Here is a 16,453-nt window from a genome sequence, read left to right on the forward strand (position 1 = left end):
GATAGAGAGCTCCACAAGCTGCTTGCAGTTACTCTCAGCTCAGTTGCGAGTCCCGGTGCTCACTTGCAGAATAAAACATGCAGTACTGGCCCACCTGGGACCAGAGAGGTTGACAGTGAATCATCAGAATGTGCATAATTTGGCTGAGTGTAATTTTTGGTCAGGATGCAGTCAGAAGACAGCCTTTGCCATTTTTTCTGACTCTGTGTGATAGCGGGGCACGACACGCCTCCTACGCGAGCTTCTGGCAGTTATGACAGATAACAGTTAGTTTTGCCAGTTCCTCTGCTGCAATCGGTGCTGTTATTAAAGGCTGCCGTGTCACTGTTCACAGACCTTCACATAGACTCTGGTTAACACTGAGAAGAATTCAGATTCATCCTTGTTCGCTGACTGCTGAACCCGCTATTTAAAGCTGCGGATTACTGATGAACATGTGTTTGCTTCTCTGTTAACTGTTGTGTTTTCTTATCCTCAGGTACACAGAAGAAGAAATCCGACAGAAAGTAAGCACATTCAGACAAATGCTGATGGACAAAGAAGGAGTTATCACCAGAGAAGGCTCCCACACACAACCAATGTAAGTTACGTCGTCAGCTTTGATATCTGTGACACGTGCATTAGAAGGTCAGATTTCCTAGTGGTGCACACTAGTTTAAAATCATCAGTCAGCTGCATCTGCATTTATAACCACAGATAAATGCAAATGTAAAAAGTAAGGAAGAGAAGGGAGAAACGCCCTTCAGCCATGGTATGAGTGTTGATGTTACACAGTTTGACCACTACGTGAATTTGGTCACCACTTTTGAGTAGTGACGATACCTAAGATGCAAACGACAGAAATGAGCTTTCTCTGAAAAGTAGCTGGCCTCTCTCTGAGAGATTGAGTGAGTTCAGTCATTCAAGAGGGGCTCAGAGTAGAGGCCCTACTCCTCCACATTTAATGGACCCAGTTCAGGTGGTTCAGATATCTGACAAGTAGAGCTGGGCGATATAAGATTTTTTCATATCACGATATGTTTTTTTCATTTCAGGCGATAACGATATCTATCACGATATAACCCAAATAACTATATTTGTAAGATTTAAATGTGCCGTTGCTCACAAGTAAAATGTGAAATAATCAGCAGCTTGTTTTTATTTAAATATTTATTTCCCATAATAAGTTCAACAGGGAAGATGTACTTAAGGAACATGAGACTTTTTCAGATAAATAAAGGCAAATATTGCAAACTACACAAAAGGCAGTCGCTAAAGCGTTTAAGTTTTAAAATAGAACAAACGAAACAGACTACTAAATTGTCAATTCCACTTAGAAACAAAATATTAATTCTAAAAATAAAGCTTAGTTTGTTTTACAGAAGAACAGACAAAATTGATTAACTTTTATCAATATCAAATAAACTGAGAACCAAAAGGAAATTCTCAATCTCTCCTTGTTGTATAGCTGAGCTTTTCAAACAGTTTTAACAGTTACTTTAGTCTGACAAAAGCCGAATGACGAATTAGCGCTTCCAGTCAGAGACTGAGGCTACGTCCACACATACACAGGTATGTAGGGGCGACCGTGGCTCAGGGGGTTGGGAATCGCATCTGTAACCGGAAGGTCGCCGGTTCGATCCCTGGGCTCTCTGTCCTGGTCGTTGTGTCCTTGGGCAAGACACTTTACCCTACTTGCCTACTGGTGATGGCCAGAGGGGCCGATGGCGCGATATGGCAGCCTCGCTTCTGTCAGTCTGCCCCAGGGCAGCTGTGGCTACAACTGTAGCTTAGCTCCACAAGTGTATGAATGTGAGAGTGAATGAATAGTGGTATTGTAAAGCGCTTTAGGTGCCTTGAAAAGCGCTATATAAATCCAATCCATCATTATTATTATTTTTGAAAACGGAGATTTTCCGTTTTCGTTTTAAAAAATAATCCCGTCCACACATAAAGGGAGAAATGAAGGAAAACGCTGCTATGAACATGCCAAAGCAGCAGGTGGAGCTAGATTCCTAACCGTGCAGAAATGTTGGCCAATCAGAAGTCTAGAAGCCTCGGTGGGAAAAAGTAAACAAAGCTGGGGCATAGAAGCAGAACCGAGTCGCATGTGTGGAGGGACAGTAACTGTGTGTATATGTAAGCATTTAAACACTGCAGAGAGTAGAATTAACAGTAACAGTATTGTAGAAATTCATTTCACCGAAACAATAACGTGGCGCACAGTGTGACGTCAAAAAATGCGCACACCTTTGACGCTGCGTTTTCTCCGTTTTTCTAGTCCACACGTAAAGGCAAAAACTGAGTTTTCAAAAATCTTCGTTTTCAGTGACCAAAAACGCTGTACGTGTGGACGAAAGGTGCAAACGCATAGAAAAATCTGCGTTTTCAAAAATACCCGGGTACATGTGGACGTAGCGCACGCACCAGTTTATTGTATTTCCAGACTTGCTTTCGGCACAATTTACAGTGCACGCTACTCTGTTTTTTGTCAGACTTGAAGTAGCCGAAATACCTTCACACTACGGAACTTCTATGGCTCTTCCGTTCGACAATCTCTCCGGCATTGGAACCATCATCTGTTTTCTCTTCGGTAACCTTCGGTCACGCTCGGTTGATTTTTGTAGTCGGCACACTCATTTCCTCCATTATCCGGGCGGTACGGTGGCTGGCTGCTTCCCAAACAAATACACATGTGCGGCTTGGCACTTGTGCTGCACGTAACAAGTCACGTGACGTGACGCTGCGGCTGTGATTGGTTCGGCTCTGCGCTACGTAATTTGGATTGGCTGTTCTTTTCTTTTTTTTTTTCTTTTTTTTAAGAGGACAAGAGCGGCGAGGTCTATCGCGATAGTTTCTATCGAGAAAAAGTTATATCGCGATACATATCGTTATCGTTCTATCGCCCAGCTCTACTGACAAGAATGATGCCTCTTGGGCGTCTCCTGGGTGAGGTGTCTGGGGGCGCATAGACCCAGGACCAGAAGCACTTCAGTGTTCCCTGGATAAGCAGGAGGCGGTGGCTGGGCAGAGGGAGGATTAGGCTTTTCTGTTAAGGCTGCTTCCCCCACAACCCGGCTCTGGATAAGTGGAAGAAAGTGGATAGATAAATGGCCTGAGGGCAGTCTGCAACTACACTGCTGGCAACATCTTGTTTGGAATGGCACAAGCACAGCAACCTGCAGAGTCAGACAGAGCATAAACGGGTAACTTGTGCCAGTTTTTGCAACATTATCATATTATCTTAGTAAAGAATCATAAGTGCAGTAACTACACCTAACAAATGTTAAACCCATTTATGCTTTATGTGTGATAGAAAAAAAATGGTATCGGTCTTCAAAATCCCAAAAATGAAGCCCAGTGATGCCCTAACTGTTCATGTCTGGCACTACCTAAAATCCTCTTCTAGTGTTTATTAAATGGGATGTTTATTACAGAGACTCGACCCGAAAAACTCGACCTCCAAGACCCCACACACACAGTACCCACCCAGTTCTGATAGATCTGTTTTGCTCCTCTCTCTGTAGAGAGACTTTGTACATTTTCATAAATTAGGCCACTGTCCGTAAATTATAAGCAGAATTTTCTCCTCTCATCAATTTTATGCAATTCTGGTTGCCTTGCATTGTAAATTTGCCCTTAAGCTATAAATCTTTGTCTTTGTACAATAATGTTTAACAGCTACTTGTGCCAGTCGGGTCAGGGAAGAAGAGAGGAGAGGGGTGGATGTTTCTGCATAAAATTTATATATTTCATTGTTTTTTCAGAGGATTGTCCATGCATAACCAAAGAATGTATTTATATTCTTTCACAGCCTATCTCAACTCCATTTTTTGTTCGCAAACACATTGTTAGCAAAGTCATTAGGCATCATCCTTGATGATAAATTGATTAGAAAATGAATGCAGATGCTTCATAATAAATGAAACTACTATAACTAGGCAGCAATAAATAGCAAATGCTAACAGAAATTGATTTTAAAAGAGGTCATGAAAAATGGCCTGCAACTCAAATAATACCTTGAAAGCTGTTGGTTCCAAAGAACATGGACCGTAATTGCAAAAGTGCAATAAATTTTAATGGCTTTTGACTGGCACTGCCTTTCTGTGAATACACAGGGAATAGTTAAAACCCTGGTGCTTTGAAAATAATCAGTAGCATTTTAAAGTCTATTCCAAACTCTGCTGGAAGCCAATGAGGCGAAGATTGGCATGATAATTGTCAATTTGTTTAGTGCTAAGCCTCGTTCAAGCTTTAAGCGCAAGGTGGGAGGGAGAGTGCCTCTTCTGAGGCAAGCAAAGACGGAATTAAAGCAATCAAAATGAATGAATGTGTAAAAAGACTTTGTCCACGTCACAGAAAGACACAATCACAAAGGCTGGAACCTTGAAATACGGGAGGAATGGCAACAGCAGGATGTGGGTGTGGAGGCATTCCTGACTCAGTGTTCTGAACCTGTGAGTGATGGAGAGAGGCATGGTTGTGGTGGCAACCTGTCCTGCTGTCTCTGAACTAATGACTGTTAATGACGCTCATGCTTCCTGTCTCGCAGTCGCGATTAATGATTCTCCCTCCTCTGCATGTCAGCTGTTGTCTGACGTTTAACTAAACCACAGTGAAATGAAAAAGAAGGCTGGGGAGGAGGAGTTACCCACAGCCGTGATGTACAGTAAGATGAATGAGATGAACCTTTATGGTCCAAAGACGGCAAACTATAAAGACACAGGAAACTCTGCATGCTTTGCTTTTCACAGTAGTTCACTCTCAAGGGCACTTGTGAGTCAGGTCAATTTAGGATGTCTGTGCTCGCCTGAAATTCTGCAACATTCCCTCTCTACAAAGGCCTTGATGTGGAAAATTGAAGAGGCTTGTAATTTGCAGGGTTGTTATCCTCCCACTCTTCCTTATCCTTTTCGCTCACCCAGGATTTAAAAAAAATACACGCAAGCAGACCTCTGTGTGAAGTAAGCTGAAGTGAAATGCCTCTTTAGACATTAACATGCCTTAATTAATCTGACTCCTCAATTAGATATGTTGGTTGGATTGAGAAAAGGTATTACAAATTGATAAGAGATACAGGAAGTCTGAGGAAAGAAAATGACAGAATGTGATAAATCAGCTGTAGCTTAATACACTAGCAATAAACAGCCAGCAGTAAGCTGTGGCTACCTCATAACTCTGTTTACTGGTGTCCCACATTGATTTCCTGAAGAATGGATGGGAATGTGGAGCGAGACAAGGAATGCAGCATGTAAAACCTCTCAGAGCCTTTCGTGCTTACTTACCAAGGCTGCCCCTCAGTTTCAGATAGCAGTTCAATATCTGATGTAATACCTGAGACCAGCCTTTCCTTATTAGGAAACAGAAATATATCTTATTTTGTATAGAAGTGGTTATATCTTATCTAAACATTGTGCATCCACAAGATTAAGGTTTTTCCCCGACGACCATCTAATCAATCAGCTCGGCTTATAGAAATCCCAGCACAGTAAACTTTTCATCTCAATATGACAACTCTAAAGTCTTTGTAGTTTGCCCCCATACATATAATGAAGAGTAATCCATACAGCCACCTCCTCCCCAGAATAACAAACTATAACTCTCTGCAGCAACAGAAACATGTGCAGGACTTCACGAGCAGAGTGGTTGTCTGAAAGAGGCTATGAATGAGTTGCACTACTTGGTGCTACAGCCCTAGGGAGACCCTTGGCCATAGTCCATCACTGCCAAGTCTCAGGGACAGTGGCTGAATTAGAGAGGCTCTTACTTCACCAGGTCAGCAGAGAGACTCACTCATCTGCCTAATAGGAACGCTGTCTGGACTGGACAGATGTCGTCAGCATAATGGAGCATAGTATAAATTAGGAAACTAGAGACAGGATGGGGAATTGGTTGATTTGTTACTAATGACTAAGCATGGGGACCACTAGATTGTTTAAATTGTTGTTAATTGCTCTTTTTGGCAGTGAGTTTCTTTTCCTGCCCTGTGGGGGCAACACCGACAGCTAAAGCAACAATTTCTTTTTGTTTTGCTTTGAAAAAACTAAATCAAGACATTGAATGTGAAGTCAACAAGTAATTCTGAAGTCGCATGCTGTTATGAATCTTTCACAATTATTTACATTTTAATGTCCCTGTTTAAAAGAATCTAAAGCAACTTCAGCTAACTGAGTCAGCACACTCATGGGTCATGGGTAAAGTCTGTGAATCCCATTAGAGATGTTTTTTTCATAATTTTTTTTTAGAAGTAAGAAATTTGTCAAGTGAATATGGTAAATGGCCTGTATTTGTATAGCGCTTTTCTAGTCCCTTGAGGACCCCAAAGCGCTTCACACTACATTCAGTCATTCACCCACACATTCACACACTGGTGATGGCAGCTACATTGTAGCCACTGCTGCCCTGGGGCGCACTGACAGAGGCGAGGCTGCCAGACACTGGCGCCACCGGGCCCTCTGACCACCACCAGTAGGGGTTAGTATCTTGCCCAAGGATATTTGACATGCAGCCAGGAGGCAGCCTGGGATCGAACCACCGACCTTCTGATTAGTGGCTGACCTGCTCTGCCACCTGAGCTACAGCCACCTATAGCACAAACAATTAGAACTGCTGTGTTATTAACACATCCTACTATTAATACATCCGACTTTAAATCACAGTGCAGATGTTGTTAATCGAGATCTAGATAATTAGTGCATATTAGGTTATTAGCAGGGGTGCAACAATACACAAAATTCACGGTTCGGTTCGGTTCGATACTTTGGTGTCATGGTTCGATATTTTTTCGATACAAAAAAATGTTCATGCATTTTTAATTTGTCATTTATTAAAATTATAAATATATATTTTAACTCAAAAGTACAGTATTTAAATTTAACCTTAACCCTCGTGCGTGTTTTTTATTTTGACAGCGAATGCGCACCTGCGGACCACTTATGTGCAGCCCTGGTTATTTAGCTCGTCATATTGCAGCCACAGAAATTCTTTTGTCCATGAAACCATAAAGCTGCACTTTCTTTTTGCCTTATAGTCTGATTTGTCATAACTTCTCCATTTTGTGGTAAGCTTTTCTTTGGCTGTCACTTCTTCACCCTGACCTGTCTTATTTGGCTCAGAAGAAATGAAATATATATCCTGCTGCTTTTACACACGCACTCACATAAGCTCAGCGATTCTCTGCGCGATCAACCTCTCACATGTTTAAGCTTGCTGCGGGAGATTTCACTTGTCATGTTTGCATAGTAAGCTAACGATTAATAAGACGATGTCAGAGGAATTGGTGCGCAAATTATCATCACTCACAGATCAGTGCTGTCGCTCTCTATACACAGTTCGCGTGATTGCAAAGTGAAAGCAAAAAAACAAGCGCAAATTCAAACGCGATTTCAATATGTCACATATTGACAGTGGCTCACCGATGCCAATGACATAATTACCCAGCTACATTTCTGAAAGAATGCAAAAGCATTGACATATATTTTTCCTTCCTACAATAGCCCGACGGGCAGGGCAGAGATAGATTTTGGTAGCCCGACTGAAAAAAATCGCTAGCCCCAGGACGTCGGGCTAGCGATATTGCAAGCCCTGTATCTGATTGAGGAATCACTCATCTTTGGAAAAGAGAGTTTATTACAGAGAAATGGCTCTTTCCAAAATAAAAGCTATACTATCCGCTTCTTCTGGGCTATATTCTCAGCAGCATAAGGAGAATCATGTGCTAACAGCTGTCTAAATGACTCGGCTAAAGTTAGTAGCATGCTTGTTGTTTTTGTCTTTGCACTAGGATGATGTCGGCGTAAATGTGCAGTCATATTCGTTGTGTTCCCACTAGTGCTTTCAGGTTAATCTCGTTGAAATGACCTTAACGCCACAACACGGCAAATCTCCGTTAACGAGCTACCGCCAATCGCCCCGTGCATGGGGCTAGACGGCCAACACGTTAACGAGCTAACTGCGCTAACACACTAGCTCCCACCCATGTAATTGAGCATTGCACGGCACATCCAACATACTGTTTTACTTTAGTCCATGACCTTCAGGGTCATACGTCACATGAAAACCAAAATAATTCCAAACGCCAGATCTGGAGAGCTTAACTTCTGTCTTGCTAGCTTGCCCTGCGCTCTTCCTTCTGACTATGCTGTCTGTGTTGAGCGCTCAGTAGATCTGCGCTCGACAGTGCAGCCTAGGCGGAGTAGTCGAACGCAGATTCACTGAGCGCTCAACACAGACAGCATCGTCAGAAGGAAAGTTGATAAAATAAATTACAAATGTTATATTGTTCGATACATATGCGTACCGAACCGAAAGCACTGTATCGAACGGTTCAATATCGATACGAATATCGTTGCACCCCTAGTTATTAGCTAATGTTAGCAAACTTGCTTATCAAGATGACTCCATTGACTGCATGGATGCACTGCAAAGAGAAATGTTACTTTGTGATAAGTAAAAAAAACAAACAAAAAAAAAAAAAGAAAGAAAATGGAAAAAAGAGAAAAGTAGAATTTCACTTACCTGGACTGCAAAGTTTTTGATCAAGCTTTTAGTACAATAAACCACATTCCAATCTGAATTGGTAAGCTAACTCCATTAAAATGCTCTAACATAACCAATGAGTCCAGTCCAATTACTCAAATTAGCAGAGGCAGTACTTAGCATTCAGCGATCATCTACAGCGGACCTCATTTAAGCCTTAAAAGTGTGAAATTAATCAGTTCCAAAAAAACAGTCACCCCCATACAGCTGTTATGAAGGTGAGCCAAGATCTTTTTTTTCTCCCCACTATGCTGTAAACATGTCAGTTTCATCACTTCAGTTGGGCATTTTAACAAGAGCGTCGGTGTGAATTGACTCACTTTTACAGCTGCTTAAAGTGGCTCTAAGAGAAACTCTAGTTTTTTGGCTTTATTTCTCTTTCCCAGAGGTTTCTACCTAATACAGCCATGCTAAATATTTTGTATTTGGCTGATGTGGAGTGATGGCATTTTTTTAGAAAAATATTGATGGTAAGGAGGAAGAGTATGCAGCTGCTTCTGAATGTGCACAAGCCTAGTATCCGAACACTTCCTCCAAGGCCAAGCCAATTACATTACCAGAGGCTTGGACTGGAGCCTGCATTTAGTCTGAGAGGCCACACCATCTGGATTTCAAAAGCTAAATAATAAAAATATAGACTTTACAGAGATTTTAGTGAATCTAACCAAAAAATAATACTGCAGGGTATCGATGTGTTTCTGTGTACATGCGTGTCTTCTCAGCTCAGAGTTAAAATGTGAGTTATTTTTGCCTTTTTGCAGTGAAAGTGTGAGTGCCATCAACATGCGGTGCTTACTTAAAATATCATCTATAGTCTATATTCCCTCGCAAACTTTCAACTTCACTTTCTAATGCAAACATCTGAGTCGTCTGACACCCTCTTCTCCTCACTTAATTCTGCTGTTTGAGGCAGATATTTTTGTTGCGCGAGTTCCAATTAAGTTGATTTTTGTAACTCATGTTCATCACAGATGTAATTCTGCTGGTTCTTAGCATCCCTGCTGTGCCTAGTGGTGCTCAGCCAATTAAAGGCCAAAGTCTTCTCAACTAACCACCAGACCCCATTCCCTGTTCGTGTTGGCTCCACTCTCTCCTTCCAGATACTTGACACCAGTGGCGTGTCCAGCAGGGTGGCCTGGGGGGGCACAGTGAGGTGAACAATGAGAGGTGGTGGATTGGCCAGATGCAGGTGGATGTGTAAAAATAACTCAGTGTTTGGTGGTGGCTATGGCGGGGCTTCCACAGAGGCCAGCAGGTGGATGAGGGAAGGGGAGGCAGGAGGAGAGCCCCGAGGCAGCCGCCAGTCCGAGTGTCAGGTGAACTGAACTTCAGGTAAGAAGTTATGACCTGCAGTCTATCTGGGTTAGATATAAACCAAGTTTAGGTGTAGTTTATTTTCGTTGTGCTGACTTTTTACCGTCAGTTACAATAACTCGTACTGCGTTCTAGCCAGCTTGACGGAGTTTTTATACAGCTGGGTGGGTGCTATGATGTAACTTATAGTGAACTTTATTTTATTCATAAGGTTAGTTAGTAGAGTTGCCAACGGCTCCTTAAAAAAATGGAATGGTCCCTCAATCAGAGAAAATATTACACGTTTCGTATTGAGCTGAGAAGAGATGTAGTTTGTCCTGGTCTTTCGCTATAATGAAAAAAAGACACAAAACTGGAGTTATTCTGTCATTACGCTGCACAGCTGCCTCTTCTTCTCTCATCCTCTCACCCTCCCTCTCCTGTTGCTACTTCAATCATGAAACTGATCAATGATCAGCTGATCGGCTTTTCTCTCTTGTTTATTTATCGCCCACTTTGTGCCAGAAAGAGGAAACCAGCGGATGTCGCGCTAAACAACAGCTGCACGTTTAAGCTTGATCAGCTGTTGTTAGAATTTATTTAATATTACTTTCTAGTATCAGCTGACGTTTGCTGGAGCCACAGCTGTAAAGCTGCTGGTCATGATGTCGGTTTGGATATGTGGTGAGAGGGAAACATGAAGATGAAACCAGCAGATGTCCTTACTGAATCATCAGAGCTGAACAGGTGATGGAGAAACAGGTTTACCTTTTAGGTGACATGAATGAGTTGGAGGGAAGTTATGAACTGTTTCTGAGAGACAACTTACACCAGGATCCTTTTCTGTGTAGCTGACAGCTGGTAATTGTGCAGGGGCGGGTCTAGGAAAGTTTTGCCAGGGGGCCAGGTAGGGCATTAACAGGGAAAGGGGGGGCACAAAGAAATACTTTTCTTTCTTATTCTCATTTAAAATATCTTTTATTAAATAATTATCTAAATCTTACAACCAAAGTTTTTATCTGACGTAAAATGTATAGAAATCATACATATACCAACAAGACAGTGTACATCACTGTCACAACAGCATTTGTTTTCATTCAAAGTCTTTATGGCTTTAATACCTGGTGGGCCGGTCTCTAGTCAAAATGCCCGATTTTCTGTCCCAGTCCAGCCCTGCAGGTTAATACTGGCTGTGTCACCATGCCAGCTGACTGTATTTCATCATCAGCCAGTGTTGTTCTTTATCAATATTACCAAAGTTTACCATAAGGCAGCATAGGAAGTATTTACTTGCTTTCAGGTTTTATTCAAATGTTAGTCTTTTCAGTTGTTTCCCCACTTTTTTCCTGTTTCAAAATCAAACACCAGTTTGTGAGAAGATTATCTTCTTTTTTTAACAGGCAGATAAAGTTTTACATTGGAATTGGCTAATTTGTCAATTGTTTGTTACAAATGTTCGTATTTTAATATTCAAAAGTGTTTTTGCCCAAAACATATGTGCACTACATGTCAGTAAAAATACTATGCAAATATTGATGTCCTTGAATGCTGAGTAAACACTGACAAAGCACTGATTGTATCTCTTGTACTTTATCAACGCAGTATCTAAAAACTTTGCACCGTAGTGGTTAAAATCTCATTCTAATAAGAGTTAAAAGCGCATTCGGTTATTAGGTTTATAGGATTATTGAATTATGGTTAACGGTTGGTAGAATTTTTTTTAAACATTATCTGCCAATTACATCTGCCACCCTTCTCCAAATCTGTGCCCCTACCTGGCCCCCCCAACAAAAATTTTCTAGACACGCCACTGCTTGACACAACTCATTTGTTTTTTTCTTCTACATCACTGTTCCGTTTTATCCAAATTTATATCACACCTTTGTCTGATTATACATTCCTTTTTTATCTCTTACCTATTAATAAAGGAGGCATGGTGTCGCGCTGAGAACCTCTGTTGTCTTCGCTAAAGACAGTGCTCCCATGTGTTAGGTGTGTAGGGGGCGAAAGCGTCATAACACCCAGAATATGACATGCTGAGTGTGTTATAATAGTTTGAGCTGATAAACTCTGGGAGTTGTGACAGCATGAAGGGAAAAAAAGAGTCAGTATGGTGTGGGGGTTTTTTGTTTTAACATCACACGTGGCAAGGTCACATTTGGCAGACCAGAAGAGGCACCTAAGAGGGAAGAGGGTAGTGAGGCCAAGAGGAAGAAAGGAGACTCCAGCCATCTGTCAATACATACAATGCAATGTGTGATAAACAAGTCTGAAGATATGAATCCCACAAGCTGGTCTGTAAGAGATTGAGAGCTAATGATATTCTCATTGCTGCAGTGAGGGAAAATTGCAACTGTCGGTATAGAACTCAAGTTGCATTTGATTTTTAGTTTTATTTTTTTGTCGTGTAATAGAGTCGGTTTATTTTTCTTGCTTTTGTTTTTGTTCCTTTAAAATTTAATGCTATTTACCATATGGGTAGGTGGAATGTTTCTAGCCTCACCAAAGGACGGCACCACTGATCTGTCATCTGGGTCATTTTTATAAATGCGCATTAGATTAGAATGACATTTTTGTACATCTGTTCATAGCTTCTAGAGGATGAACACCGTTGACTTCTCTCTAGTGGTAGCCTGACATTTATAGTTTTTTTGAGAGGGAATGCATTGGTATAAAACTTCCTATACAGTTGTTGTTTCATCAGGATTTATTAGGCTATAAACACCCCCTGACTTTCTGTCTATCACTTTAAGGGCTTAAAATAAGCGCTTCCCTTAAGACTTTCTACTTGCAATAAGGCTATGTTAAAAATCAGTCGGGCCATGCCTGTAAAGCTAATTTTCATTCATCTTGGTGTTACTTTGTGATCAGAGCATTTTACCAATTTGAGCTGAACCCATAAATCCAAGATATGATTAATACATTCAGAAAATTTAATAAATAATTTAGCATTTTCTTTCTGCTGCTACCTTATTTAACCCTACTGGGTTACCAGAGTGGAAGATTGACGTCTATGATTTGGTACAGATTTTACACCAGATGTCTTTCCATACACTTGTGTTGCATAATTTCTTAACACAGAGCCACTAAATACAGTAAATCATTTAGGAAAAGTGTCACATTTCACCAATTGTCCTCTAGAGGGCGTTGATGAGTGGCTGTTTTACCAGCATAATGTCCCTCTTACTGTGTTTGTTGGTCACAATTAAAGTTTCTCTTGGCTGTCCATGTACAGTGAAGCATTCCTACTATTTGAAAAATAAAATGTCTGCTATACTTCAGCATATTAATCGCCATTTTGATGTATAACAATGACAGTGTTTTTTTCCCCCTTTGGCTCAGACTACAATCTTTAAAGGTAAAAAGAAAATCTCTTTGCAAGAAAATCCCTAAACAAATGTGATAATTGTATTAAAAATGTAAAGTTCTCAAATATTGACATCAGATTAGTATAGTATGGTAGTATGATAGTCTTCAGACTTGTTACTCCTCTTTCCTGAGGTTCTTTCAAACAGTGAGCAGCTGCCATCATCAATGTTCTCTCAGCTTCCTTAAACCCTGGCAGCCTGCACACCACATGCTGCTGCTATCCACTATCCACCTGGTATAAATCCATCACTTGGCTAAATTGATTAGGTTGTATGTTTAAAAAAATATTTATAAATATGACACAAGTCGGCTTTGTTTATTTTAATTGTTTAATGTCCCCACATGCTGAAAATGATGTTGCTCAGTTCTTCTTTTCATCCTTTTTCCTGTGATTGCCATGGTCACACACACCCAGCTAAGATGGCAAATATAAAAAGTTAATTATGAAGAAGCCCCACACAGATGTTGCTGTTGTTTGTCTGCATGTTTTCACTGAAGACAATGAAGACACACTGTTCACCACAATCTCTTCATGTGTTTTCAGGGTCAACCACCTGCACTATCCCCCTGATGGGTATGAAGAGGACCCTGAAGTGATTGGCTATGAAGATGGAGATTATGGGCATGACTACCATGGTGACAACAGGTATGTTCAAGGATGTGTTAAATCAGCTGTCTGTCGTCCCTGTCACATGGCTTGTGGGTGTTTCCTCCAAATGTAAACACAAAAAAAATCTTAAAATATCACCCACAGTGCATGTGGCGTGAGGTAGGCAGCAATTATTATTTATATATGAAAACTGTTACATAGATGGTCATTTAGATTGTACTCTGTGTGTGTGTGTGCGTGTCGCTTCATAGACAAGATTAAGTGTCATTTCCTCAAACTGATTTCCTGTTTGGATGGTAAGATGTATTGTATAGATATTGTGTTATGAATGAAATGAGAAAATGAGAAAATATACACTTATCATTCCTGTTATCGGCAAAGCATCGGCAAATAACTGTAATCAGAAATTGAAAACTGGAGATGATTATAATAGCAATCGCTTGTAAATGATTTATGCTCCCCCTAACTCTCTTGATGCGGCCAATTCAGGGTGAAGAGGAAATCAAGCAGCTCACATTCCCCTCGTCCAAAGAAAAGGAAGAAGAAGAAATCTGGCCGTCGAAGGAGTCGGTGAGTGGAATAGAATAGAGTAGAATAGCTAGGGCTGGGTATCGTCACTGATTTCTAGAATCGATTCAATTCCGATTCACAAGGTCCCAAATCGATTCGATCCACGATTTGATTTAATTCGATTCGATTCGATTCGATTTAAATCTGGGAAATTTTGACAGTCAGAAGTATAATTCAGATCAGAACATTTACATATTTTTGTATCTATAAAAAGGAAGCTGACACTCGCAAGACTTTATCCAAGGTGTGAGCATCACAGCAGATGCCTTTGTGTCAAAGTAGCTGAAGATAAAACACAGAAAAACATGAAGGTGATTTTCCTGGTCTGGGATTTTATAAAAATATTCTGCAGTACATCAAAAACGAAAGAAAACCATTAATTAGTGAACATTACCTCTGACGTTACAGCGGTTTTATTAGACACACGGCTAAGCATTTTGCATTTTGAATAATATTAAAAAGTTTAAATTTGTTCAGTATTGAACAGCAGAAATGAGGTTTTCTTTTCGGAAGAATGTAAAAGGGAAAAAAACAGCGGCCGACAGCGCTGTAAACAACAGTAGACTTGTGCGTAACAAGCAAGCGAATAATGAAGAAAGCGAAAGTGTTCGAGAGAGAGAGAGGGGGGGGGGGGGGGGGGGGGGGGGGAGAGAGGGAGAGAGAGAGAGCTGCGCATCGCAATGGAAGCAAAACAGTAAAAGAGTGAATTCATGACGATGTTTATGTGAAGCGTTTGGATCTTCTTTTGCTGCTGGTTCGGTCAATATTGTTTGGAGAGAGATCAAACTAACAGCTTTAGAATCAGCGCATAAAGGGCGTGAACACAAAGCGCAGACCCGGATCAGCGAGCTGTCGGCTTTCAGCCCCGACTGTGAGAAAGGCGACATCTAACTGATTCTGATCCGCGGGTCGCGCTGTGTGTTTAAGTCTATGTGCAGAATCCCTGTACCTGCTCTCATTTACTGTTTGGTGGTTCTTGAAATTTTGTGAGATGTCACCAGAGATTCTGGCATTTCGGACAAAATAAATTTATATTAAAAAATTGATTCAGGATTTTAATGAATCGATTTTACGTTATCCAAGCCAGAATCGATTTTAATCGATGAATCGATTATAAAAACCCACCCCTAAGAATAGCCTTTATTGTCATTGTACAGAGTACAACGAAATTGGAGTGCCACTCCCTTGGTGCAAGTTTCAATAATAAATATAAATGTAAAATATAAAAAGTACAAAAAAACCCCCAAAAAAACCCAATCGTAAGTACTCAAACAATAGTATGTACAATATATACAGGATAGCAGCATTAATATAATGACAGTATGAATAGCAGCATAATATAATGACAGTGACGGTATGGAATAGGTTCAATTGTTTTTGTGCTTATTTACTACGGTGATAGCTCTGGGAAAGGAGCTATCCCTGAATCTGTTTGTCCTGGTTTTATGTGACCTGTACCGTCGGCCTGACGGTAATAGTTCAAACAGTTGATTGCTGGGGTGAGAGTAGTCCTTGATGAAATTGCCAGCTCTGCTGAGGTACCGAGAGTTTGCAGTGACCTCCAGACTGGGCAGAGAGCACCCAGTGATCTTCTGGGCTGTGTTGATGATCCTCTGCAGTACTTTCCTGTCCGCAGCTGAGCACCCTGCATACCATGATGTTATGCCGTACGTTAGGATGCTCTCTATGGTGGCTCTGTAAAATGTCACCAGCAGCCTCTCCTCCAGGTTGTTCCTCCTGAGCACTCTCAGAAAGCGGAGACCCTGCTGGGCCTTTTTAACCACCACCGTGGTATTTGCAGTCCAGGAGAGGTCATCAGAGATGTGCACGCCCAGAAACCTCTGACAGACTGTGGTCTATTTGTCAGGAAGTCCTTGATCCAGAGGCAGATGGGGGTGGAGATACCCAGGTGAGACAGTTTCTGGACCAGGATCTCCGGGATGATATGATTGAATGCTGAACTAAAGTCCAGGAAGAGCATTCTCACATAGCTTCATCAGTCCTAGATGTTATTGCTTCTGTAGTTGGTAATGTGATTGATCCCCTGCCACATTTTTCTGGGGTCATTGTCAGCAAAGTGATCTTCAATCCTCC

General features: G+C 41.2%; 1 protein-coding gene across 7 annotated transcripts in view; it reads left to right on the plus strand.

The window, feature by feature from the left end:
* srrm3 (serine/arginine repetitive matrix 3) overlaps positions 1–16,453 on the plus strand; it is a 138,449-nt gene that overhangs the window by 85,268 nt on the left and 36,728 nt on the right. For 4 of the 7 annotated variants that reach the window (XM_080307469.1, XM_080307466.1, XM_080307467.1 and 1 more), the window contains 4 exons: positions 479–580; positions 13,724–13,825; positions 14,279–14,359; positions 16,227–16,268. In XM_080307469.1, coding sequence (XP_080163595.1) covers positions 479–580; positions 13,724–13,825; positions 14,279–14,359; positions 16,227–16,268 — 327 coding nt within the window. The remainder of the gene's footprint in view (positions 1–478; positions 581–13,723; positions 13,826–14,278; positions 14,360–16,226; positions 16,269–16,453) is intronic. The other 3 variants (XM_026180992.2, XM_026180993.2, XM_026180994.2) reach the window with 1 other exon arrangement.

This window comes from Astatotilapia calliptera, chromosome 10, assembly GCF_964374335.1.
Source record: "Astatotilapia calliptera chromosome 10, fAstCal68.1, whole genome shotgun sequence".
Lineage (NCBI taxonomy): Eukaryota > Metazoa > Chordata > Actinopteri > Cichliformes > Cichlidae > Astatotilapia > Astatotilapia calliptera.